This window comes from Balaenoptera physalus, assembly GCF_965194825.1.
Source record: "Balaenoptera physalus genome assembly, chromosome: X".
Lineage (NCBI taxonomy): Eukaryota > Metazoa > Chordata > Mammalia > Artiodactyla > Balaenopteridae > Balaenoptera > Balaenoptera physalus.
Window position 1 is genome coordinate 14,585,876 of NC_138903.1, and position 25,758 is coordinate 14,611,633.

Below are 25,758 nucleotides of genomic sequence, written 5' to 3' on the forward strand. Positions count from 1 at the left end.
CGCTAACCCAGGTTCTAAAAGAATAAAACAAAGTTTATTTTAAAACTTTATTTCTGCAAAGCCAATCAAGAAGTGTTGGAGGGAAAAAGTGTAAAAGTTATTCTTGCATATTTAGGAACAGCAAGCACTTAGTTTGAGAAAACAAGGACTTAAAATAGTTGAATCAAAGGCAGTAAGTACCCTGCTACTGTATTTTAAAACAATGGCTGATGATCTTTCTTAAGCAACATTCCTTTCTTCCCTAAAAGCTACAATATGATACAGTACGCAATAGCTCACCTGAAAGTGCTAGGATCAGAAGGTAAAGAACGCCATATGCCACCCCACTTAGACTTCCTACTATACAATGCCATTTGGGCGCTTGATAAATCAAGCATTTGTGTAGCATTACATTCAATAGAAATGTTTCTTGTACTTTGGGTTTAAGATCCTTGCCCCTCCAGTTCCGATGTTGTGACATCTGACTCTTCATCATTGTAAATATTTTCAGCCTGGAGATAACAACCAAATAAAATCAGAGGTAAAACTCCCCACAGATTTTACAGGACTATCTAAAAACAGCATTCACTAGTTCTATCCAGATTTTAGCTGTCACTGGTCAGCGTGATTTAGTGCTGGAAATTAAATGTGGACACATTTTAGAGTAAACTTAGTTTCCTTTTTGTTTTACCCTCAAAGACTAATAAATTTCATGAGGAAAAGGCAGGCCAGTGTTCTCAAAAATTATTTGCCAGCACGTAACTCCACACATACACCTAGCTGCCCGTGCACTACTCCTGATTTCAGTTATCCATAAAAGGTGTTTTCCGAAAGCATTTCAGACACTTCGACGGAGCGAGAGCCCTGAGGTGCTTAGTGCGCATCACCACAGAACTCAGTATCTCAGTGTGAACGCACTGACGTTTCCTCCCGTATCCTTCATGCCTACGACACATCAGACACTCGACATGGAGCAGTGATGCCAAGAGCCCAGCTGATAAAGGGCGTAACGATCATGAAACTCGGAGCAGGTTGCTATGTCTACGTCAACATGTGCACAGATTTCTCCCAACCCAACAGGTGCATATTGAACTAAAGACTGCTGTTAAAATGGAAAAAGGTCTCTTAAGACTTTCTATAAATATTTGATATAATATGTACCTAAATGTTTGATATATGTCTATTACATTATATCATTAGTAAAATCTCTCCAAGATAGTCACTGAGGAAAAATAAATACTTCAGCTCACCATTTGCCATATCTGCATGATGTTATCCTCAGACACCGAGCAAATGACCCAAGGCTCATTGGGGTTCCAACTAAAATCTGATATCTTGGCAGTGTGTCCTCCATGAATAAACTGTTAATAAGAAGAAAAAAAGCCTTGGTTTCATATCTCATGTTAGAAGTTTTTAGAGCATCAGTCTTGTAACGGGTCACTGAACTGCAGTTTGGAGGGAGGGTGGTACAGGCTTAGTAAGCCAGCCCTCCACCACTCTTGATTCTGCCAACTTCCAAACCCTCCAAAAAGGTGACAGGATAGTACAACGAACGCCTGGATAACCTTCACCTAGGTTCCCCAAATACTATTTTGTTAACACACCACCTGCTGAGCCACCACAAAGTTGCAGACAGCACACCTAACCCCTAAATACTTCAGCCTGCATCACCGAAAACAAAGGACATTTTCCTTCATGACCACAGTGCCGTTTCCATAGCTAATATAATTAACACTAAAATTCTGCCTCATTAGCAAATATATAGTTAGATACAAATATTCAAGGTAATACATTTCCAGGATGTCTTATGTTACATACTCTTTCCTAAAACTGGCCCGCCTGGAGTCTCCTGGTTCTTCTGTGGCCCCCTGAAGGATCCCTCCTTCTCCCCCTTACTAATGGAAAGGCATACTTCTCAGCCATCCTTCAATCTCTCCAAGGCACACTGCCCCAAGGCTGGGGGAAAAAAAGAATTCTCGGGACTCCAGAAAGTCCCCCATAAGGGCTAAACCGAGGTGTTTGCTAAGAAATGCTGAAGCGGGCAGTCTTACTTCCTGCACTGGGCCTTATTTATCTTAGAGTTAAGATTCGGAAGAAACAATTCTTGGGACTTCCTTGGCAGTCCAGTGGTTAAGACTCCGTGCTTCCACTGTAGGGGGTGCAGGTTCGATCCCTGGTCAGGGAACTAAGATCCCACATGCCACGCAGCGCGGCCAAAAAAAAAAAAAAAAATAAAGAGGACTTCCCTGGTGGCACAGTGGTTACGAATCCACCTGCCAATGCAGGGGACACAGGTTCGAGCCCTGGTCCGGGAAGATCCCACATGCCGCGGAGCAACTAAACCCGTGCGCCACAACTACTGAGCCTGTGCTCTAGAGCCCATGCTCTGCAACAAGAGAAGCCCGCACATCGTAACAAAGAGTAGCCCCTGCTCACTGCAACTAGAGAAAAAGCCTGCGCGCAGCAACCAAGACCCAGTGTAGCTAAAAAAATTAAAAATTAAAAAAAAGAAGAAACAATTTTCACATGGACAATATGAATACTTTGTTATGAACTGGTAAGTCACCCTTCCTGACAAAGTCAGATTTGACTCTAGTTTGACAATGAGGTCTATCTCCACCAATTAGGTTATATGCAATGTAACTATTTTACCTAGTAATTTAGTTTAAAAATTAAGATGGGATAAACAGCTTTTAAAAATAGTCGTAAAGGGGACATAAGTGAAAATACTTTCAGACCACAGGCTTGGAATATATACAGGAGTCATTAAATCAAGACATTGTTATATTTAAATTCTTGTTAGTATCCAGTTTACTACACTTAAATGTCCCTTGATTTCAGACTCTCATGAAAAAAGAAGCAAAATACTAGTGGATTTTGTCAAGGCCCATGAAACTGTCACAGAGACATTATATACAAATACACTGTCCTCTCCCTGCAATATCAAAAAATAGCAGGAAACCTTGAAAACATTATACACTAAGTGCAAGAATCAGTCACAAAAGACCACATACTGTATGATTCCTCTCATATGAAACGTCTAGAACAGGCAAATCTAGAGAGACAGAAAGTAGATTAGTGGTAGCCAGGGGCTAACAAAAGAAGACTGGGAAGTGATGGTTAAAGGGTACAAATTTCTTTTTGAGGTGACAAAAATATTCTGAAATTGACTTGTGGTGATGGTTGTGCAACTCTATGAACATACTAAAAATCACTGAAGTGTATATACTTCAGTGAACTGTATGATCTGTAAAATATCTCAGTGTTAACAACGTAAAAAAAAGAAAAAAGTAAAAATGGTTGGTAGCAACACCTTAGCTTAAAAAAGACTTAAAAAATTTATGAGGCCCTGCATCACAAAACAGACTTCTCAGATGAAGACACGCAATACAGAATACAGCATTTAGATGCTGTCATGTGTCTATGGTAGCACTTCACTGAGAAATACTATAAGCAGCAGCAGTATTAACACTGAACATGCTAGTGTATCTTTGCCACAGGCCAGCACTGTCAGGCATGGTAACACACAGGACAAGGAGTAAGGGGGTCTCGGATGTCCATACTATGTGGGATCTAGTGAACATCTGTGTGCAGGGCTCATCCTCAGTGGCCTTCTTTACCTTTTAAAAGCGGTGGGCAAAGCCCAAGCATTCCAAAAATTAGTACTGGCCTAAGAGCTAAATATACGTTACAGAGGAACGAGTGATTATCTGCCAAATGACTGGTGGAGACAAATGTTGAATTCAGAGTGAGGACAAAGAACCATTACCAAGTCTGGCAATGATTCACAGAAAAGTGACCTGAAGTGTACAATGAAGGACTCAGAGTCAGGAAGGATGAGGACAGATACCACCATGCAAGCCTTCAAAGGGCCAAGGAGATGCCAAGATAATTTAATTAGGAATGGGAGGAAGATGGTGGGCACTGTTGGCATCAACAAGATCGAGGAAGCATTCGTTTTTCTGGGCAGGGAACTTCATCAGGTCATTAAGTTTTTCCATACTGTTAGAAAGTGTTAAGTATTGCTAACTGAATATCAATGCCCCTCACCCCCTAACCCTCAGAAACATCATAATTGAGAGAATCAGTGAGAAATTATTATACACTATTTTCCAGGAGCCTAAATTATTCTTAGTGAAACACTGGTAAAACCTACTGGGCTCTATTTACTATTTTCAATAAATGTCAAAACTCTATCACAATAACCTCCAAGGCCTCCAATTTGAAATCATCTTCAAGAGCTAGAATTTGAAGTTCTTGACTCATTTTCCAGATACATGAAACAATGACAAACAGTCCAATCTGCATATGACATTTCATCTTGCATTAAGAAAAGCCAATATATACCAGGAGCTCTGGAGGCCCATCTTCTGCATCTTCTGCTGATTGTTCTTCTCCAATTTTGCTATTGAGAAAGAACATAATGCCTTCATTACTGAAATTCTTCTAGCATCAATGTTTACAAAGCCAGCATCAGCCCAGAAATCCCATCCTAAAACACACACTCTAAAAGCAACTTATTTCTCTAATGTTATCGGTTAGAGTTTTTGTATTAATTATTTGGTGGGATGGTGGGGTGTTTACTTTCTGGAAATGGTAATAAGAGCCGTTCATAGCTGAAGCTGAAGAATAGAAATTATTGTTAATAAATATTAACTTAAAATTCATTCAATATTTTAACTGAGGTGTTTCCTGCATTAGGATTAAAAGGTGAAAAGAATATAAAATATCTACAGAAGAACTGATGCCCAGTTCCTACACTTCACTCTTAAAGCCTTTTTCATCCCAGGAGTGAAATACAATTACACATCAGTACTGCAGATGTGTCTAAAGATATGACAACAAAACAACTTTAACTATGGAATGTATAAGCCAAGGAAAGGTTAAGTTTTAATTTTTTCTTATCTTAAAAACTTCAATTTGTAGAATTTGCTGCCAGCAGTTCCAACAGTGAAATCACTCGTTACACACCAATCATCAGCCCTGATACCTAGGTACACAGGGGGACTTTGCTAGTAATAGCTGCTAAAAATATATATATATATACAGCCAAAATACACAACTTTCCATGTGCTAGACTTTTTCTTTCCAATAAAGCTAATCAAACAAACCAAACACATGGGACTGCTAGACAATTATGTTTCTCCTCCCACTGTCAGGAGTACAATCGCTAACATCGACCATTTTAATCCATAATTTTATCTAATGTATTCTTTTAATAGCAAGCAAGACACGAATTAACTTTAAGAAGAAATTATACAATGCCTGCAAATTTATTTACAGCACCCCTAATGACAATCCAGTTCCCAGGACATCAGACTTTCAAACCTTGCTGCACCAATTCATACAACACTATAGTTTTTGTTTAAGGTTTCTAATTTTACTACTAAAATTGTTTTCAAGTAAAAAAAAAAAATCACTCAAATGTCTGTTTTCAAGATTCTCTACATTTTCAAGCATCTATCACAGCCAGAGTTGGTTCCATAAGAACACAGAACATTAGATGTTTAGCAGTCTTACAACACAAGCATTTTATTCTGCAGTGTCTCTATTCCATACACTGAAAACTGGGTCTACTGTCTCTGTAAGTAAGGCAGCCTTGACTAAAAACTTAGGCCACTTCAAAGCAATACAGGTAGGAAAGAAGTTATTTTCAGGAATTTAATGATTTGAATTTGAGATAAGGACATCTTACAGAGATGTATGTAACGGAACATTATTAATGGCTCTAAAGGCTCAAAAAAAGCAAAGGAGTCTGAAATTCTTGCAATAGCAACTCTGCAGTCAAGGAACTTTAAGAATTGGGAGCAACTCTTTACACAATGAGCGCCCAGAAGAACTTAAGATCTCTGACAGCACGGGCTGTGCTTATCCTGTTCCCAAGTTTACCCCAGCAGTTACACAACCCACAGCGGGAGCTCATACCTGCGAAAAGAACCAATGAAAGCACAGAAGAGCAAATGGTAAAAAAAACTGAGAAAGACTAGTCCTGCAGGTGTACGTGCGACCCAAGGAGACATGAACAGCTAATGTCTTTACCCCCTTCTACAGCAGAAGTGTTTTCAATGCCATCATTTAGACGTTCAAACACACATGCACCCCCACCCCCTGACTTCAGTCCTAATTATCAATAGAAAAACAAAACCCACATTTGCATAAATTTACTTTACAGTGCATTTGCTGATTCACTTCTATTTTAGGGAACAAAGACTCTTCAGGAAGGTACTTAAAATTAATATTAGACTTATTAGACTGGGGTTAGCAAACTGCTCTTCTAGTTTATGAATTACTACATAATCTGCCAGATTAGCATATTTATGCAATTTCTTGTCACCAGATACCAAGTTACCTTAAATCCCACACGTTCAGGCGGCGATCAGTACCACTTGAAGCCAGAATAGTTTCGTTATGTGGAGACCAGTGGACCTAGCAATACATATTTGAAAATGTAAAGAATCATCCGTTCCTAGGTTTGTGGATATTGTTCTAATCCTTGATATTTTCCCATTTCGTGTTCTATACCCTCTCCTTGGCCTACAAGCCCTCACCCTCTTTGTCCTGTCCCTTCAGGTTCTCTTAAATGGACCATCTCCTCAGCTTGCCCCCAGGAAGGTCATACTCCCCAACACAGGGGAACTCAGCTAGGGGTCCAAATAAACTTATTCAGCCCCAAAACCGTCCCAGAAGCTTTTAACATTTTCAATGAAGTGTATTTTAGCCTATGCAAATCTCTACTTTAAACCACATACAAGATATTTTTCACTAGAGGACCCACCATGCTGATATACCTTAAGGGAAGAATCCTTGGATTTCACTTTTTAAAATTTTATTTACTTATTTTATTGATTGATTGCCATGCCACACGGCTTGCGTGATCTCAGTTCCCCGACCAGGGACTGAACCCAGGCCATAGTAGTGACAGTGCCGAATCCTAACCACTAGACCACCAGGGAACTCCCTTCACTTTTTAAACTGATCCTATTTTGCAAGGTTTTTTCCTTCTACTTCTGAACTAACAGTTTCTAAAAAGCTCCAAGTTATTTCTCACTAGTTAACTTACACAGGAGAAGAGGAGCTTTCAAAAATAAAAAACAGGGACTCCCCTGGCAGTCCAGTGGTTAGGACTCTGCGCTTTCACTGCCGAGGGCGTGGGTTCAATCCCTGGTCGGGGAACTAAGATCCTGCAAGTCACGAGGTGTGGACAAAAAAAAAAACAAAACAACAACAAAAAACAATGCCCACTGCCCATGATATAAAAGAAAAAAAATTTTTTGATTTCCCTCTACCGAAACGTTACTAAAATCTGACAGAGACATCAGAAAACTGTCACATACCTGGAAAATTTCATCTTTATGAGATTCGAAGGTATGGAGTTTCAATTTTAAATTACGCAGATCCCATAAAGCTACAGTCTGAAGAAAAATAAATGAAAAGGAATTCATTTCTGCACTTTACATAAGAATTTTAAAATATTGCAGTAACAAGACCACTGGGTTTGTTAACACCAAGTATGCAAAAACTTAAAAACCTTATCCGCAGAGCCAGTTGCGAGAATGAACTCGCTGTAGGGATTGAACGACAGGCAATTGACCTCGGCGGTGTGCGCATCAACCAGGTGGCTCGGCTTGGAGGTGGTGTTGGACCTGGTGTCCCATCTAAAACACAAAGGTACGAGGCACACAGCACACGAGCAGGCTGCTCAACCCGACCCAGCCTCTCCCCACAACGGTCGGCGCCCGCGCCAGCACCCCTCCATGCCACTGTTCTCTCGCTAACGTGCCCCTTCAGGGGCACCAACCACGCAGAGCTGGACTTCCAACCACTAAGTGATATGTGCTAAACCTGCGCAAAACAAACTAGGGCTATTTCTGCTTTCTTGTTCCTTAGGTTCCTGTCTGGATTACCAGCTATTTCAAGCATACACAAAATACTACATAAAGAAAAATGTAACAATTTGATACCTACAACCTAGCCTTGTCAAATTTCCATGTTTTGCTTTGTTTGCCTCAGATATTAGTTTATGAGATAAAAAGCATTCCAGGCAGTTGAATGCAGCCCCGTGGCCATGCCTTGACACAATCACTCTCTCCCTCAACTTCAATGCAAACCACCCTGATCCCAATTTTGATACATACCACTGCCCTAAGCATGTTTCTTTGTGTGTACATACCTGTTTTCCTTTCTTTTTCTAAATAAAAAGTTGTGTTCAATCATACAGCACAGTAACTTTTATGTAAAAAGGCCATACCTACTTGCAGTTTATTATGTCAATTATACCTCACTAAAGCTATTTTTTTTTTGAAGGCCAAGACGTAATTAAAAAAAAAAAAAGAAATCAAACCACAGGCCACCACAATCACTGATGGTCATTCAGGACACCCATATAATGAGACCCCACAGAATTTTCCACCTTACATCATAAGTTTCTGATCATCAGCAACAGATCCAAACAATGACTCATGCAGCAGGTGCCAGGCCACATCCTCTACAACAGCCGAGTGGCCAGTAAAAATCGCTTTAGCATCCACAATTTTGCCTTCCTTTGGTCCTGCATTAATATCCCACAGACAGACAGTCTGAAGAAGGAACAAAACAAGTTATAAGATACTGAATTTAAATGCTAACACCTTATTTAAAACACCTTTATTAAAAACAAAACTACTTAACTATATAAAAGTTACAAATAAACATGAGGAGGAAATATAAACAAAAGTGAAGCTTCATAAACAGAAGAGTGTATTGGTACAGCTTCCACAATCTGAGATGCAGAGGGCAAGGAAGGTACAGTGTAATGGGGACAGGAAGACAGCATGGTGGCAGGCAAGAAATTCAAGTTAGAGTTTCCACCTACATACATTCAGTCAAGTATCTAAAATTCACCCAGATTACACAACACAACACTGAGAGCCTGGTGTTCGGTATCTACTGAACAGAAATGCACATCTTAAAACTTAACACTGGGTTGGGAGACTGGGAATTAAAACTAAAATATGCCTCTTAAAAAGCAAAAGCCTTTGGACAAGTCTCACTTCATGGCAGAAACCACTACACACATCAGGAAGTGCAAAAGGTGAGTGACCTAGGAACCCCTACGAGGCTACTGGAAGACGCCACAGGGCCTGCCCAGACCTCAAAGATCACAGATCAGCAGGCTCTGGGAGTTGAGTCTCTTCTTAACATCTCATCATAAAAATAGTTGAGAAAAGTCTTAAGTTTCTATGAAAAAATACTGCAAGCTATAGTGCAATGATTCTTATCTCAATGGTTTAAAACAAGAGGTAATTCCATTAAGCTATATTCGACCTAATTCCACTGACACTAGTAGTATCAGCTTCATCTCTTTATAAATCACTTTTTTTACTTGAAAGGGTTTCTGTTACATAATACACATGGCCCTTAGTCTCTGTTGATATTTACACACTCGGATGCACAATTTACATGCAAGGAAGAGATGGAACGTGTGGAACTCTTGCCATCACCTGCTCCTCACCTCAGAAGGATCCTGGGAACATTAGCAAGATGCCTGGCATATGTGGAGCCCTTGGGAAACGTCAGCTATTAATTATGACTATCAACTCCCAGCCTGGTGTCTTCAAAAAGTACTAGCAGTTAAGTTCCTGAGTATAACCCATCCTCCCTGTTGGGAGGATGTTCACTTTGAGGGAAACAAAGGAAAGCTTCCTTCCAGAGAACTGAGGTAGACCCTTGCTTCCCAGCCTCCCTTGGAGCATGGTTGCAAGAACATGACATGGGCTCAATCATCTGACCAGGTCTTCGAATTGTGAACAGCAACAAAGGAGAATCTGTTCTGATGATTGGGGGGTGGGGGTGTTACATCCACTTTCCAAGGGTGGCAAGAGTGACATCCTCACTGGTCTAATTTGGGTCAACAACCCGGCCTCTCCTCTTTTCCAGGCCATTTTCTAGCTGCCACAGCACTTCTGTGAGCTACCCTACCCAATGCCCTTCCAATCAATTCCTTTTCTGTTTAAATGAGCCAGCACCATCTTTGCAGCCACCAAGGAAAATAGTTATGGAAGTTCTCAAAAGAGTAAAAATGGAACTACCACATGATCCAGCAATCCCACTTGGGTATTTATGCAAAGAAAACAAAAACACTAACTCGAAAAGATATATGCACCCCCATGTTCACTGTGGCATTATTTACAATAGCCAAGACAAGGAAACAACCTAAGTATCCATCAATGCATGAATGGATAAAGATGTGCTATATGTACACAATGGAATACTACTCAGCCATAAAAAAGAGGAAACCTTGTCATCTGTGACAACATGAACTTTGAGGGCAGTATGCTAAGCGAAATAAGTTAGAGAAAGACAAATACCACATGATCTCTCTTATATATGGAAACTTAAAAACGACAACAACAAAAAAACAAGCTCATAGACACAAAGAACAGATTGGTGGTTGCCAGGGGTGGAGTGGGAGAAACAGGTGAAGGGGGTATACATTTATTTTTTAAAAACAAATTGAAAGAGATATTTTTTTAAAAGATCACTCAGAAAATGCACCTGAAGAATATCCTTAAAAACAAAAAATAAAAATAGTAAAAAATTTAAATTTACAAAAAGGTAGAGAAAAATTATAGAAAACAAAACAAAACCATCAGCCAGAGTTGGTTTTGGTTGCTTGTAACTAAACAATCTTGACTGGGCCAACTGCCTACTTTCAATATTTCAAAAAGCTGAACAGAAATTGCAATTAACAGACAGACATATAAAGAAGGTCTGCGATGTGACAGGCCCTGTTCTAGGTATGGGGATATACTAAGGAAGAAGGCAAGGAACCTTCTCTCACAAAGCTGACATAAAACGCTAACTGTGGCCAAGTTACATGAGCTTTCAAAAGCTCCAGAAGTCTACTCTCGGCTTGTACTTGGAGTCATACCAGACACTTTAGGCTTACAGCATGGGAACCATGAAAGAAAATATGGGGCTGTTAGTGGCAAGAATGCTACAAACGTTGATCTATAATAAATTAACAAGATCACTTTGCATTTGCGTGGTACTCTTCATTGTTAATTAAAACACTTTATATTAAAAGATGCCAAGGCAACTCAACAGGGAAAGACTGGCTGGGAAAGCTAGACAGCCACACGCAGAGAATGAAGTTGGACCCCTACACCTCACACCATATCAAAACGGATCAAAGACCTAAATATAAGAGCTAAAACTGTAAAATTCTTAGAAAAAACATAGGTGTAAATTTTTGTGATGCTGGATTATGTAATGGTTTCTTAGATATGATATCAAAAGCAAAAGTGACATAAAATATAAAAACTGAACTCAAAATTTAAAACTTCTGGGCTTCAGAGGAAATCATCAAAAAAGTGAAAAGACAACCCAAAGAATGGGAGAAATTTTTAAAAAATCATATATCTGATAAAGGACTTGAATCTAGAATGTATAAAGCACTCTTACAACTCAACAATGAAAAACAAAATTAAAATGGACAAAGGATTTCAATACAAATTTTTCCAAAGATGGTACAGAAATGGTCAGTAAGCACATGAAAAGATGCTCAACATCATTAGTACATATAAGTCAAAACCACAATGAAATACCACTTCACACCCACTAGAATGGCTATAATAAAGACAGACCATAACAAGTGTTGGTGAGGACATGGAGAAACTGGAACCCTCGTGCATTGTTGGTAGGAATGTGAAGTGGTGCAGCTGCTTTGGAAAACAGTTTGGCAGTTCTTCAAACAGCTAAACATAAAGTTACCACATGACTCAGTAATTCAACTCCTAGGTGACTACCCAAGAGAAATGAAAACATATCTACACAAAAAAACCTGTACAAAAATGTTCACAGTAGCAATACTCAAAGTAGCCCCAAGGGGAAACAACCCAAATGTCTACCAACTGATAAATGAATAAATTGTGGTATATCTATCTATATAATGGAGTATTGTTCAGCCATAAAAAGGGATGAAGTACCGACATTGCTTTCACATGGATGAACCTTGAAAACATTAATGCTAAATAAAAGCAGCCAGACAGAAAGAGCCGCATACTATATGATTCCATTTATATGAAATATCAAGAAAAGACAAATCTACAGATTGAAAGTAAACTAGTGGTTGCCAGGAGCTGGGGGAAGGAAGGAGTGAGGAGCGACTGTTGAATGGGTATGGAGTTACTTTTTGTGACACTTGATGAAAATGTTTTAGAATTAGATAGTATAATGGTTTCACAACTTTGTAAATATACTAAAACCCACAGAATTGTACACTTAAAAAACAGTATAAAAAAAACCAAAAAACAAAAAACTAAACTAAAATGTAATTTATATCCATCAGGCCTCACAAACACTTTAAAGAGTCTCCATTACAGAGGTCCACTTTTAAATAATGGGACACCTTTTGCCCACTTTCCTTCCACTCTAAGGCTGCTTCAAAAGAGCTCTGTGGAATTCTAGGGCTCCAAAACGGCAGTGTGATAACCATTTCTCTAAATCCTGTGGAAATGTTATCACAACAATCAGTATTATCTTAGAAAACCTTTCATCTATTAGTCTCCTTCAGTGCAGAGCTGTCCGTGACACAGTCTTTAACTCTCAGTGCATGAGTAGATTAGGAAGAATAGGTTTCTCACATGGTCGTCAGATGCACTTAAGAGATGTCCACTCAAATTAGAATTCCAAGAAAGACCATAGCCTTCCTTTTGGTGGCCTCTTAACCTAAGATCAGGATTACATTCTCCACTTGGGTCTAAAAAAAAAAAAAACAAAAAAAAAGGAAGAAAGAAAGAAAAGAAAAGAAAAAAAAAGAAAAAGAAATACATTAACTACTAAGTGATTATCTGTTTATCAGAACTGGTAAGAGCAAATTCTCACTCCTGAGTGAGCCATAACATTTATCATAATGCCTGGAAAAGCACCACACACAAACAAGGACTTGGTTTCACCCACGACCACCCTGAAAAGCTGTTCTCTGTGCTTCATTTCAAATACTCAATGCAAACCAGGCCTCATGACCATAAAATGACTTGTTCCTTTGCAAAACCTAGTACTAAGCTCTAACACAAAATACTGAAAACTATACCAGCCCACAAATTTACATGGTGACAACCCACCCCAGCTCCAAGTCAAGTTTTAAAAACATTTTTGTGAGGAAATAGTTAACACAGCAGGTCTGGCTGCTCAGTCCTTGCATGTCTCCAAGGTAGCCTGCAACCATGACTGACCTAGCCAGCCCCTGGGAATGTGACCCTCACAAAATTCTTCATGTCGCAGTCTGATGAAGCTGTGTACGCCCAGAGCAGTGGGGCATGCTGTGGCAGCTTGTCGAGACCTGTAGGATTGTTGAGCAAGATTCATGATGCATCTGGCTTCACTGCTGGGGTCCTGAGTTTCCCTTACCATGGCAGGTCACAGAGCAGAATGTACCTGTGTGACCAGACCTCCTTAAAATCCCCAGACACTGAGACTCAAATGGGCTTCCCTGGGCAGAGATATTTATGCCCCTGTGGTATGTGACCCCAGAGGAGAAGGATTCACAAGTCTATGCCTGACCTCTCTGGACTCTGCCTGATGTGTATCTTTCTCCTCCTGTTTTTGCTCTGTATCCTTTGCTATAATAAACCTTAGCCAGTTTTTATTCCCATTTTTTGCTCTTATATCCTTTGCTCTAATAAACTTTAGCCAGGAATATAATAACCTGCTGTGAGGTCCTTCTGTTAAATCACTGAACTTGAGCATGGTTTTGGGACCCCTGAAACAATTTCTAAACCTTTAAAAATTAGAGTATACTAGTTTGAATGACGTCAAAGCAATTATCATTTTGAATCAAGAAGAAGGGTCAAGCAATGGTCTGACTTTATTACTACATACCTGGTTTAGCAGGGTGCTTTGTATAGTCAAAAACCAGCACGTCAGAAGACGGCGTTTTTGTAGCAATGATGTGAGGATTCTGCGGCATGTAACGAGCACGGTTTACTTCTCCTTCGTGGTTAATTTTAATTTCACATTCAATTTTTCCTGTTACAGAACCAAAGCCACCAAATTCTAATGTGAGAAGAAAGAAATAAACACATACACTTACGATTAAAATTCACAAGTCACTCAGTTTAATCAACCTGAGATTTTAATCTGACAGAATACAACACAAATTGACAACAGAGAGGGAGAGAGGGCGCACGAGCACACAAAAATATAGGCTCGCTTGCCACTTGGAATTAATTTATTCTCCAAGCCCATGTAAATTGGAAAATATTGATACCTATTTTATACAGTTCAGTTCCACCTTGGACTTAAAACATTTAAAAATCGGCTTCTTTCAGTAGTGAAGATGATGTAATTATTCACGAAAATTCAAATAACCACACAATTAACACACCTCAGCCTTTTAGTTCAAATACAACTAACTCATTTGGAAGTGCTGAAATTAGAACTGTATTCTAGGTTTCGTTAAGGCAGGTTCACCCTCAGGAGTATGAACACTCCTTGAGTGTGAAGTCAAAAACATCCTCATGTCGGAAATCCAACTAACACCCACCCAATCCCAAGACAGACAGACAGACAGACACACACACACACACACACACACACACGTACGCCAGTTCCATGAGAATCCTTGAACATATTCAATCCAGTTGAACATGTCGGTTCAACTGCTAGTGGAGTGCCAAAGCTAAAATGAGTGGGCTAACCTCTCTATCTGGGGTAGGAATATGACTACAATGTTACACAGTTATGAAAAATGCCTTGGAAAAGTGAGAAAGCCACATAAAAAGTATAACTTCGGAGCAGCAGCAAGGTGATAGCAGAAAGAATATAAGGAGAGAACATCTAAGCAGATAACAGCAAACAAGAACATTTTTTTTGTGCTCATAGATAAAAACCTGAATTAGTTGCTGACTTTTAAAAATTCGGAGGCTTCACATTATAACTGTTATTTCTTCCTGACTCTTCTCCTTTGCACGTTCCTTTTTAGCTCACCCTGTGTCTCAGGTCAAGTAACACTAACTCAAATGCCTAATGAAACAACGCAGGTAACAACGAAAACAGACTGGCTGGGGCCTGGCGAAAACACACGGAAAGCAGTAAGCCATCTCTCAGTTTCAGCCAGGTCTCGCTATGTGGGAATGCTTAAGCAACACTAGCTCCCGTGCCTTACTATCAGAATGTAGTCATTCTTGGGAATTCCCTGGCGGTCCAGTGGTTAGGACGCAGTGGTTTCTCTTCGGGGCCTGGGTTTGATCCTTGGTTGGGGAACTAAGATCCCGCAAGCCACGGGGCCAGGGTCGGGGGACGGGGGGAAGAATTTAGCCATTCTTCTCTATGGCAAACACTGCTTACTATTTCTGAGGCTCAAAGTCATATCCCATTTCACACAACCCCTCTCACACAACCATACGCAATCACCCATTTCCCTCTTAGCACTTCCCCTTCCCATCATGGCAATGGAAGAAAATGCCTCAGCCTTTCTAAGGCACCCCTCCTGATCCTATCACCTGCCACCTCCAGAGACCCTGCTCCAAAGCTGCCGCTTTTATATTTTCAATCTCCCACCACCGTGGACCCCAAGGATTCTTTCTCACCCTTCTGCTACAAAGATACTCAAGTTTCCAAATTCCTTTAGTGAAAACAAACTCAACAGCTCTCCTTTAATAAAAACTGGGCTTCAGGTAAGATTTACTGTGTACACAGGGCTTTGTTTTCTCAAACTCAAAAAGAAAAGCTTGAAAAATCACTATCTTAATGACAATAGTATCCATTAAAAATACCATAACTGAAAATTTAAAAAGGTGTTAACTGTGAATTATTTATAGTCACTTGTTAGAATGTAATTCACTGGACAAGTTACTAATAATGATATCTCCATGTATTATGCACAAAGACTAATTCTTAAGCTTAAAGTCCAATTAAGTACATAGTTTAGGACTAACAGCCATTAAAATTTTTCTGATTACAACAATATTTACAGAACGAATACATAAGGTTGTAGGGTAATGGACTATGAATTGTGGAAGTGGTAAACTGAGTAAATCATTTTGGAAAAAGGTTTATATTATTTTAGGTTGACAATGAATATACCACACAACTCAGCAATTCCACTCCACTACATAAATTCTCCCACGTGTACGAGGAGATGGGACAAGGATGTTCACTGAAGCATTGCTCGTAACAGCAAAACACCCACATAGATACAACCCAACTGCCCCTTGATAGAAGAATAAATTCAGGTTTAAGCATAATGGAATACTACACAGTTGTTAAAAGAATGACCTAGACATTTACATAGTATACACAGACAAAACTGAATGAAAAAAGCAAACTGCAAAACAACATTATGTATGTTTACTAGTGTATGAATAATAAAAATACAAATAGTTGAAAATGGCACACTAATTTCAGGACAGTGATGAATTCTGGAGAAGAAAGCAAGGAGGAATGGAGTAGGGGTGGCAGGACCTTAGCTAAAAAGTAGAATTTTATTTTCAATAAGAAAGCTCTATTCAACCATTTGGGGCTGTGGGGAAAGCACTAACCCAGCAGGTCTGGTTGCTTAGCCCTCACAGCTCTGACGGACACTGGGCCCATGACTGACCCTTGACCAACTCCTGGGAACATGGACCTCAGAATGTTCTCGATGTCACTGATGGGTTGATTTTGTGGTGTACACCTGAAGCAAGGGACCATGCTGTACCAGTTTGTCAGGGTTGCTTTGCACAAATATCAAGATTGATGATACACACCTGATTTCATTACAGGGGTCCCGAGTTTCAGCTGTCATGGCTGGCTGCCAATATGATGGGCCTACAAAACCAACCCCCATGAAAGACAGACCCTGACCCTCGAATGGGTTTCCCTGAGCAGAGATAGTCCACACGTGTCCCTGTCGTTTGCTGCCAGAGGGAAAGCACATCCTGTGTGGCCCTGGATGAGACTTGTGCTGGACCTCTGTAGATTCCTTGATGCATATCTTTCTCCTGCTGCTTTTGTTCTGTATTTTTCATTGTAACAAACTTTAGCCATGAGCATAATCTGCTGAGTCTTGTGAGTCCTCCTAGCAAAATCACCAAACTTGGGTGGTTGTGGGAATACCAAAGCAGGGGAATGTATGTTTGGATTGGGGGATGGGAGTCAACAGCTTCCATAAAAAACCCACTATTAACGTTTGGTGTAAATGCCTCCTGACTTTTTCTATGCCTACACCAACACATATTCTTACTGTTACCAAAATAGTTACTATAATCACACATACCAGTTACTCACTTTATCTTGGAAACCTTTCCATACCAGTGCATAGATTTATCTCCCTGTCTGTGTGTAAAATTCAAAGTTAGCTCATTCTTAGTAATTGCTGCACAGTATTTCAAACATACCATAATGTGTTTGACCAATTTCCTATGAACTAACACCTGGGTTGCTAGGTTGAGCCTAATTTTTCAATCTTGCAAATAATGCTACTGTAAAATCCTTGTGCACATGTGGGTGAGTAGTTCTGTAGGATAAAGTCCTAGAAGTTAAACAGCTGGGCCAAAAGATATTAGTACAACGTTTTAATAACATATAATTAGAGGCCTATTCCTTTAGACACCAATGCTGGAATATATGGTATACCTACCACCCTTCTCACTGTCACAGTGGGAAGCATCAAACTGTGCATCATCATTCGGAATATGGACTCGAGCAACCACGAGATGATTCTGCTCATCAGATGTGTGAGTCCCCAGCACTAGCCAATGAAGGGCATAATCCTTTCCTTCTGGTCTGTTTAGGAAAGAAAGAAAGTCATACTAATCCTTTAAGAAATCAGTTGCTAACAAATCCAGTCCATCACCCATCCCCATGTTCATAAATCATGACTTCTTGCCTAAAAAAAATCTTCAATTTAATACACTAGTTGTTTCTGGTTTCCGAGTAAGAGGCAACAAAGTAGAATGGAAAAAATAAAGTGCTGAGTCAGAAAAACTGGGTTTAAATCCTGACTCAAACTAAAATTAGTTATATGCAATTCCTTAAATCACAACTTACCTGTGGGCCTCAGTTTCTTCACCTAAACAACAGGTTATGAGTGAAAATGGCACGATGTGAAAACCCCTTGTTTATATTTATGGTGCTTAAAGTTTATAAAATAGGCATTCTCATTTTTACGGGAGAGGGGAGGTGGGTCTTTGTTACCCCATTCTATGGAAACTCACTTTGTGGCTGAAGAAATCACTGATGCCTCTTGGCACCCTGGTCCAAGAAATGATTTTGCATCTGCATCTATTAACAATGCTTAAGCAATGACTCTGCATCTGTATCTATTAACAATGCTTTACCATTTGTACTATCTAGAAGAGCAATTTTCACCTGTGTTCCATGGTCCCATCTCAGTAAGGAAGGCTGAGAAGTAAGGCTCTGGGCCCCAGCATCAGACAGCCTAGACTATTTATCTGCTTCTAAATTCCAGTTGCACAAAGGATTCAGTGGTTTAGAAAAAAGGTTTGTGGGTTACTTCTAGGCATGTAATTTATTAATAACTGGGCTTCCCTGGGAGTGCAGTGGTTAAGAATCTGACTGCCAATGCAGGAGACATGGGTTCGAGCCCTGGCCCGGGAAGATCCCACATGCCGCGTAGCAACTAATCCCGGGCGCCACAACTACTGAGCCTGTGCTCTAGAGCACGCAAGCCACAACTACTGAGCCCACATGCCACAACTACTGAAGCCCGCGCGCCTAGACCCTGTGCTCCACAACGAGAAGCCACCGCAATGAGAAGCCCACGCACCGCAACAAAGAGCAGCCCCCGTTCACCACAACTAGAGAAAGCCCACGTGCAGCAACAAAGACCCAACGCAGCCAAAAGTGAATAACTTTATTTTTAAAAAATCTATTAATAACTAAAAAATGCAAGATGAAATTTTACCAATATTTGGCTTAGGGTAAAAAACAGCAATAAACACACAAAAACTCCAAGAACAGAATAAGGCAGCCATGGCTAAGCAACAGCAGTTTATTTGAAAAAAGACATGGGTCTGAGTCGACGTACATTCAGTGACCAAGAATACGATGTGGCTATCAAAAAAGGTAATTAATTTCATCTTAGATGAACTTATACAGGGAAGAAGGCAAAACACATGAGCATTCACTTATTTTTTTTTTCACTCACTTATTTTTAACTGGAAAAACCACACTTAGAAAATTAGGCTCTAGCAATGTACTTTAGGAGGATTTAGACAAAATGAAACCTTTACAAGGAATAGTGGCTTAAAATGAAAGGGAACCTAAACGTATCTCCCGAGAACCGTTTGAAAAGAAATAGGAATACTTGAGAGAAAGGAGGCAGCACAGAGCAATGTTAGGACTGACATAAAAGGAAGAAAGTGACTTCTTTTTAATGGCATTAAGCAGAAAAAAGTAAGACCAACAGGTAAAGTTACAGGTTAAACAGGTCAATTCATCATACGACCTTGCTAAGGAGCAGGACCACAAGATGGACTAGAGGATCTGGAAAGCTCCTTTTGACTCTAAAATTCAATTATTCTGGTTTCCCCTGACCTGATCATCATATAAGGATTTTTCTTTTTACTACAAATTCTTTCATCTCCATCATTAAAATACAAGCCTATTTTCCTGAGCCAATCAATATCTATTTTCCTCCAATACTGGATGCACCTAACGCTGCAGAAGCACTCATTATAAAAGACCTTGTGCATTTTCAGTGCCAGAATCCTTTGACCACTTTAACTCTACTGCTAAGACATTCACCCAACAATCACAGATTATCACAAGGTTATTCTCAGTAGCATTGCCTGAAGCAGTGAAAGACTGAAAACAAATATCCATCAATAAGGAACTGGTGACATAAATTATAGTATATCCATAAATGGAATTTTATGGAGCCCTTAAAACAAAAGAACATATATCTAAGTATGCTGATAGAAAAAAGTCTCCAATATAAACTTCTAATTAAAAAGTCAAGTGAATTGGGAATTCCCTGGTAGTCCAGTGGTTAGGACTCCATGCTTCCACTGCAGGGGGCATGATGGTCAGGGAACTAAGATGCAAAGTCAAGTCAACAACTTCCTACCGGAAAAAAAGATGGAGGGACATAGCATGTACTTCTCTTCATGCCGGCAGGATGGATAAGAAATCGCAAACAAGGACTGCCTCCGCTCTGGGTAAGGGAACTAGGAGAAGAGAGGATGTGGAAGGGGGACTTATGCAGTTTTGTATCATCTGAGTTTGAATGTATACACAGGTTTTTAGGTAGAGAGTAAGTCTTAACATGTTTAAGAAATTATCCAATTAAGAGATACGAAATAATGATCTACCAGTTTTGAAAAATAATTTCTTAGAGATACCTAAATAAAAAATTTAAAGAGCTAAATCAATTATATGGATGATCACCTAAGTGAATTTAAGGACAACAGCTTAGAAAGTGCAAGTAATCATTCGGAAGCATGTTGTATGTAGGCAGAAGGCCAGCCTGATGAGGCTGAGTAGAGCCTAGCTCTCAAAGAGCCAGGCTATAAGAGTAGCCAACATTTTTACTGTCCTACATAGTGACCCTACGTAGTGACGAAACAGAATCACAGTCCCTTCATACCCCAAACAGAACCCTGCAAAGCACCAGACAGCCATCCTCAACACCCAAGAATGCAGGCTGGCTGGCATTTTGTTGCATTCCCAGAGCCACTGCACGTCCCACAACCAGATCCCACTTCTTTGCACGCAAAGAACACCATGGAATACATAATTTAGTTAAAGTATTTTCTGTTAAGTTCCTCAGTGTTAATGTAAAAGTAATATCTGGGGGGCTTCCCTGGTGGCACAGTGGTTAAGAATCCGCCTGCCAATACAGGGGACATGGGTTCGAGCCCTGGTCTGGGAAGATCCCACATGCCGTGGAGCAACTAAGCCCGTGAACCACAAGTACTGAGCCTGCGCTCTAGAGCCTGTGAGCCACAACTACTGAAGCCCACGTGCCTAGAGCCCGTGCTCCGCAACAAGAGAAGCCACTGCAATGAGAAGCCCGCACACTGCAAAGAAGAGTAGCCCCTGCTCGCCGCAACTAGACAAAGCCCGCGCACAGCAACAAAGACCCAAAGCAGCCAAAAATAAAAATAAAAAATAAATAAATAAATAAAAAGTAATATCTGGGCTGAGAACACACAGATCTATAATTTTAAAATCTTTACGCAAAACATGTTATAGGTAACATTTTAAAAAGACGTCAGTATATTACTCAGCCATAAAAAGAAATGAAATTGAATTATCTGTAGTGAGGTGGATGGACCTAGAGTCTGTCATACAGAGTGAAGTAAGTCAGAAAGAGAAAAACAAATACCGTATGCTAACACATATATATGGAATCTAAAAAAAAAGAAGTCATGAAGAACCTAGGGGCAGGACGGGAATAAAGACGCAGACCTACTAGAGAATGGACTTAGGGACATGGGGAGGGGGAAGGGTAAGCTGGGACAAAGTGAGAGAATGGCATGGACATATATACACTACCAAATGTAAAATAGATAGCTAGTGGGAAGCAGCCGCATAGCACAGGGAGATCAGCTTGGTGCTTTGTGACCACCTAGAGGGGTGGGATTGGGAGGGTGGGAGGAAGGAGACGCAACAGGGAGGAGACATGGGGATATATGTATAGGTACAGCTGATTCACTTTGTTATACAGCAGAAACAAACACACCATTGTAAAGCAATTACACTCCAATAAAGATGTTAAAATAAATAAAAATAAAAAGACTTCAGTAAACAGCATTCATTGAAATACAAATGGAAAAAGAGATAGTCCACCCTAACAAATGATTTCTGAATAGGAAAGGGTGGGAGAATTACCATCAGTCACCATTTACTGTGTACTCACTCTGCGCCAGCACTTCAACATGCATGATCTTATTTACTTCCTCAAGTGTAGGCTGTCAGAACCATCGGCACCTCCATTTACGGACCAGACTACTCCAGGATAGAGACTGACCAACCTGCCGTAATTCACAAAGCTAAGAAGCAAGGGGCAGAATTCAAACTCATGTCTCTAACCTTAAAGCCTCGGCTCTTTTCTACGGTTTGAGTAGGTCAAAAAGATCCAAGCGAATGTAAATCATTTGCTTAACAGGAAGACACAAAGAGTCAAATGCACATGATGCTCTAAACCAGAACCTCAATACCCTTAAGCATTTGACGGTCAAAGTTATAAATGTCAAGGATTAGAAATCTCCACTATTTAGTTCTTGGCTCTTCTTCCCACATCTGCATATTTACATTGAGATTTTTGGGAGGCCCAGTGGAAGTCCCTAACTGTATGGAAGTCAATGTTCACATATGGATAATCTGGCCATATGAAGAGTTTTATATGAAGGTAATTTACTCTTATTTTTAAAAGCTGTTGAAAAACCCCCTCTCTAGATTAGAGTTTGATTAATCCTCATTAAGTTATATTCTCACAATACTCAAAATTTAATACACTTTTAAAGTACAAGGCCACGCGCACCGCAACGAAGAGTAGCCCCCACTTGCCACAACTAGAGAAAAGCCCACGCACAGCAACGAAGACCCAACGCAGTCAAAAATAAATAAATAAATAAATTTATATTTAAAAAAATAAAGTACAAGGCCAAGTTCCTACTAGGAAAAGTGCAACTGTATGAGAAAGATAACCTAGTGCAGAGGTTGCCTCAACTCTGGGGCCACCTGGTTTGGGTTTGAAAGCCTGCTCCGCCACTTACCAGCTGTGTGATCTGGGGCATGTTACGTCATATCTCAGCCCCAGTTTCCACATGATTAAAAAAAAAAGAATGATAAAAAGTAATTATTGTACTGTGTATTAAACCAAATAATAGGACATAAAGCTCTTCAGATGCGCCAGGCCCTATTCTAAGTGCTCAATAAATGTCAGCAATTACTACCAGAGAAATTTTACAAAGAGGTGCAAAGAACACTCTCATAAAGACCAACAGCAGCCTCAAAGTGTATCCCATACTATAAGCCAACAACACCACCTTTTCATTGGTGAACTGCTGCTAAATTCTCTTCACCTTTGCCAATTAAGACGTATTCATCTTGGGGGCTGGTTACAAGGGTGTATTCACTTTGTAAAAATTCATCAAGCCACACGCTTATGATTTGTGCACTTTTCTGAACACATGCTATTTTCCCATAAAGTTATAAAGAAATCCATTAGTCTGGGGCCCAAAGAAATGCTGATCTATATTTAAGTCCAAGAAATGTCAAACATATCCAGTGCATCCTACATATATCCTTAATCTCACAACAGATTCTTTGTCCCCTTTTAACGCCACATTTAAACGTCAGAAACCACCCCATAAATCACTTAAGTCTTGAAAATAACAATCACCTGCCACATCACGAAAGGTCTAAATTGATTACCTGCTTATGTTCTATGTATAAAACGCCAAAAAAAAAACTAGGAAATTCAAGTCAATAGTTAAATTTATGCGAAATAAAAGTTGCCAGAAACCCTTACTTAGTCACTTCAGGAAGCCACTGAACGGTAAGACTCGGCCACTGAAGAGCATGGGTCATAACCAGGTCATATAGAAACGGTGTATTCTTCTTCCAGATTTTATATTCTTCATTGATGACACGCTCCTCCACAGTATCTTCAAACACTGAAATTTGGAGAAAGCCCACACGATTAAGTGGCTGAGAGGGATCGGAGTCAGAATCTCCACTGGAGGTCACCTCGAGACGGCCACACCTAATCTCCTCTTTCTCTTTACCTCTAATTTGGACACGAACAACCAACTGCTCTTCCAGAACGTGGAGAGAATATTAACACCAGGAAGCTTATTTTTTGCACGTTAAGATCAATACCGCCTGCGTATACAAAATTGGGTAATTACACAGACATCGCAATTGTTTTGCAGGTTACAGCTGTTCGCACCTGTTCCAAGATGACGACCCGTATGTAGAGGACCTCCCCGACCCACCCGGCGAGACGAATCCACGTGTAGCAGAAACCCATCAGTCCGCTCCCTCCATCCCCCACCAGGAGAGGCCTCTGATCCCACGAAGCCCGCGTCGGCAGCCATAAGCCAGCGGATTCCAGAATCCCCCGGACAAGGGCCGCGACCCCGAGGCGATCGACGCGCGCGCGTGTTAGGAGGCGCCGTGCCCGCTTTCCGGCGGCAGAGGCCGCCTCCGCCCGGGGGCCTAGGGAGCGCCGCCGCCGGAGGGGGGTGGCGGGAGGGGAGGGTGGCGGGAAGGGGGCCCAACCCGCGGCCCCACGCCCGGCTCCGGAAGTGCTCGGAGCCCTCCGCGCCGCAGCCCTGTCCCGCGTAGGCCCCTCGAGGCGCGCGCCGAGCCTCGCGCCCGGCCCCGCCCCCTGCTCCTCACGCCAATTCGCGCCTTTCGCCGGCGCGTGCCGCGGCCTCGCACGCCCGCCGCCCCCCGCCGCCCGGCGCGCGCCGCCCCGCAGGGCCTCTTACTCTCTTTACTCGCCATCTTGCGTCGGCTGTTCGCCCCTCGCCGCCTCCTCGGACTCCCCTTGCTAGCCAAGAGCAGCCCAACCGCAGACGCTCCTGCCTTTCCCAGGCACGTCACACACTTCTAGCTCTCGAAGCCTGAGCTCCGTCTTACAGTCTGGGTGCTCCCCAGACGCTGCGTCCTTCTCTCTTGCCTCCTCCCCGCTTACGGATACCGAGGTCTGAGGCGCTCTTCTCTCTCTCTCCAAACTTGGAACGAGACTTTTCAACCCGCGCCTCCCAGCCCGCCCAGGCAGCTGAGCGCAGGCGCATCCGCCCTGGGAAAAGTGAGAGGCGGTGGCGAGGCGGGCCTGGGAGCCGACGGCTTCGTCGCCTCGACCAATGACGTGCGGCACGCAGGTTTCACGCGGCGTTCGGAGGCGGGCTTCTGCAGGTGGGCGGGGCGTTCCGCGGCAGGAAGTTGGCGAGGCGCAGGCGCGAGGACTCGCCCGGCGCTCCCAGGGCCGGCCGCGGGGGCGGATGGGGGCGCGCGGGGGTGGGGCGAAAGGAGGCGCGGCTTGCAAGCTGCGTGGGGGCTGCGAGCCCCGGGGCGGCGAGCCCTGAGGCCGCGGGGCGTGGCTGCTTGCAGCGGCCGTGGCCGTGGCGGTGGGGGCGGGGGACTGGGAGGCTGCCGCCGCTTAGCCAAGCAAAATCTCAGAGCGAGAAAGGAAAATGGTTTCTAGTCTCGAGAGACTACTGTGCCCTCAAAGTCTCCCTGACAGTCGCGGGCATGCAATTCTCTGCACCCGAAAGTTCTCCTTCCAAGCCGACTGGCCTTTTCTGGGGCCTGGTCGAGCCGAGGTGGGGTTTGTCGGAGGCAAAGGGGGCCTTTTGCAGAGGCCGCGGGCGTTTTGTGACTGCAGAAGCCGCCGGGCCTCCCTAGTAGGGTAAACCTGCGGCCTGTGCAGGCACAGGCCGCAAACGCTCCGAAGCTGATTTGAATTACATTTTTGTTTGTTCACAAATTTGAGTCCTTCAAATGATATTTGAGGCCTCTCGTACTGCGGGGGATTTTGTCCCTGCACTGGCGTTCTGGTCTCTGTCCTAGCCCCGGGCCCTGCTGAGTCATACTTGTCACCTGCGGGGGTCCCAGTGTGGCCCCACCCCAAGCTGGCGAAGCTGGAAAGAACTGGGCAGAGCTGACCTGGCGCCGGCTCTCCGGAGGCTTGCTCTGCCCTGGAACTTGGTAGCCCCTGAGGAGTGCTCGGGGGTGAGGAGAAAGCAGGCTGCAAGGCCAAAAGGGAATGAAAATGAGGTCCAGGAGCAGAGGGGACGGGCTGGGGGGAGGTGGCCGAGGTGTCTAGTGCAAAGGGAGCTT

The 25,758-nt window shown here is 42.0% G+C and overlaps 1 protein-coding gene across 4 annotated transcripts; it reads right to left on the reverse strand.

Annotated features, from left to right (window-relative positions):
- Positions 1 to 33: 33 nt before the first annotated feature.
- On the reverse strand, positions 34 to 24,731 carry RBBP7 (RB binding protein 7, chromatin remodeling factor). 4 transcript variants are annotated; one of them, XM_082447211.1, is made up of 13 exons: positions 24,405 to 24,541; positions 23,697 to 23,793; positions 23,441 to 23,585; positions 17,579 to 17,724; positions 13,840 to 14,013; positions 12,603 to 12,718; positions 8,395 to 8,555; positions 7,508 to 7,634; positions 7,314 to 7,391; positions 6,329 to 6,405; positions 4,327 to 4,384; positions 1,230 to 1,340; positions 34 to 491 (listed from the first exon to the last, which is right to left on the reverse strand). In XM_082447211.1, the coding sequence occupies exons 3-13, from the start codon at positions 23,497 to 23,499 to the stop codon at positions 423 to 425; spliced, it is 1,176 nt and encodes a 391-aa protein (XP_082303337.1). In that variant the 5' UTR covers positions 23,500 to 23,585; positions 23,697 to 23,793; positions 24,405 to 24,541; the 3' UTR covers positions 34 to 422. The 4 variants fall into 4 exon arrangements, with proteins under 4 accessions (XP_082303337.1, XP_082303335.1, XP_082303338.1 ...); XM_082447209.1 differs by lacking the exon at positions 23,697 to 23,793 and having other exon boundaries at positions 24,405 to 24,731; XM_082447212.1 differs by lacking the exons at positions 23,697 to 23,793; positions 24,405 to 24,541 and adding an exon at positions 24,617 to 24,728.
- Between the last annotated feature and the right edge of the window lie 1,027 nt (positions 24,732 to 25,758).

Bases quoted from the DNA above. Each gene is read 5' to 3' on its own strand.
- RBBP7 (XM_082447212.1), bottom strand. From the start codon at position 24,713: ATGCGCCTGCGCTCAGCTGCCTGGGCGGGCTGGGAGGCGCGGGTTGAA. The intron at 12,719-13,839 runs GTATGTAGTAAT...TTTTTTTTTTAG, and splicing joins AAAGCACCCTGCTAAACCAG to ACCCAAGTGGAGAATGTAAT. The intron at 6,406-7,313 runs GTATGTGACAGT...ATGTATTGCTAG, and splicing joins ATAAAGATGAAATTTTCCAG to GTCCACTGGTCTCCACATAA.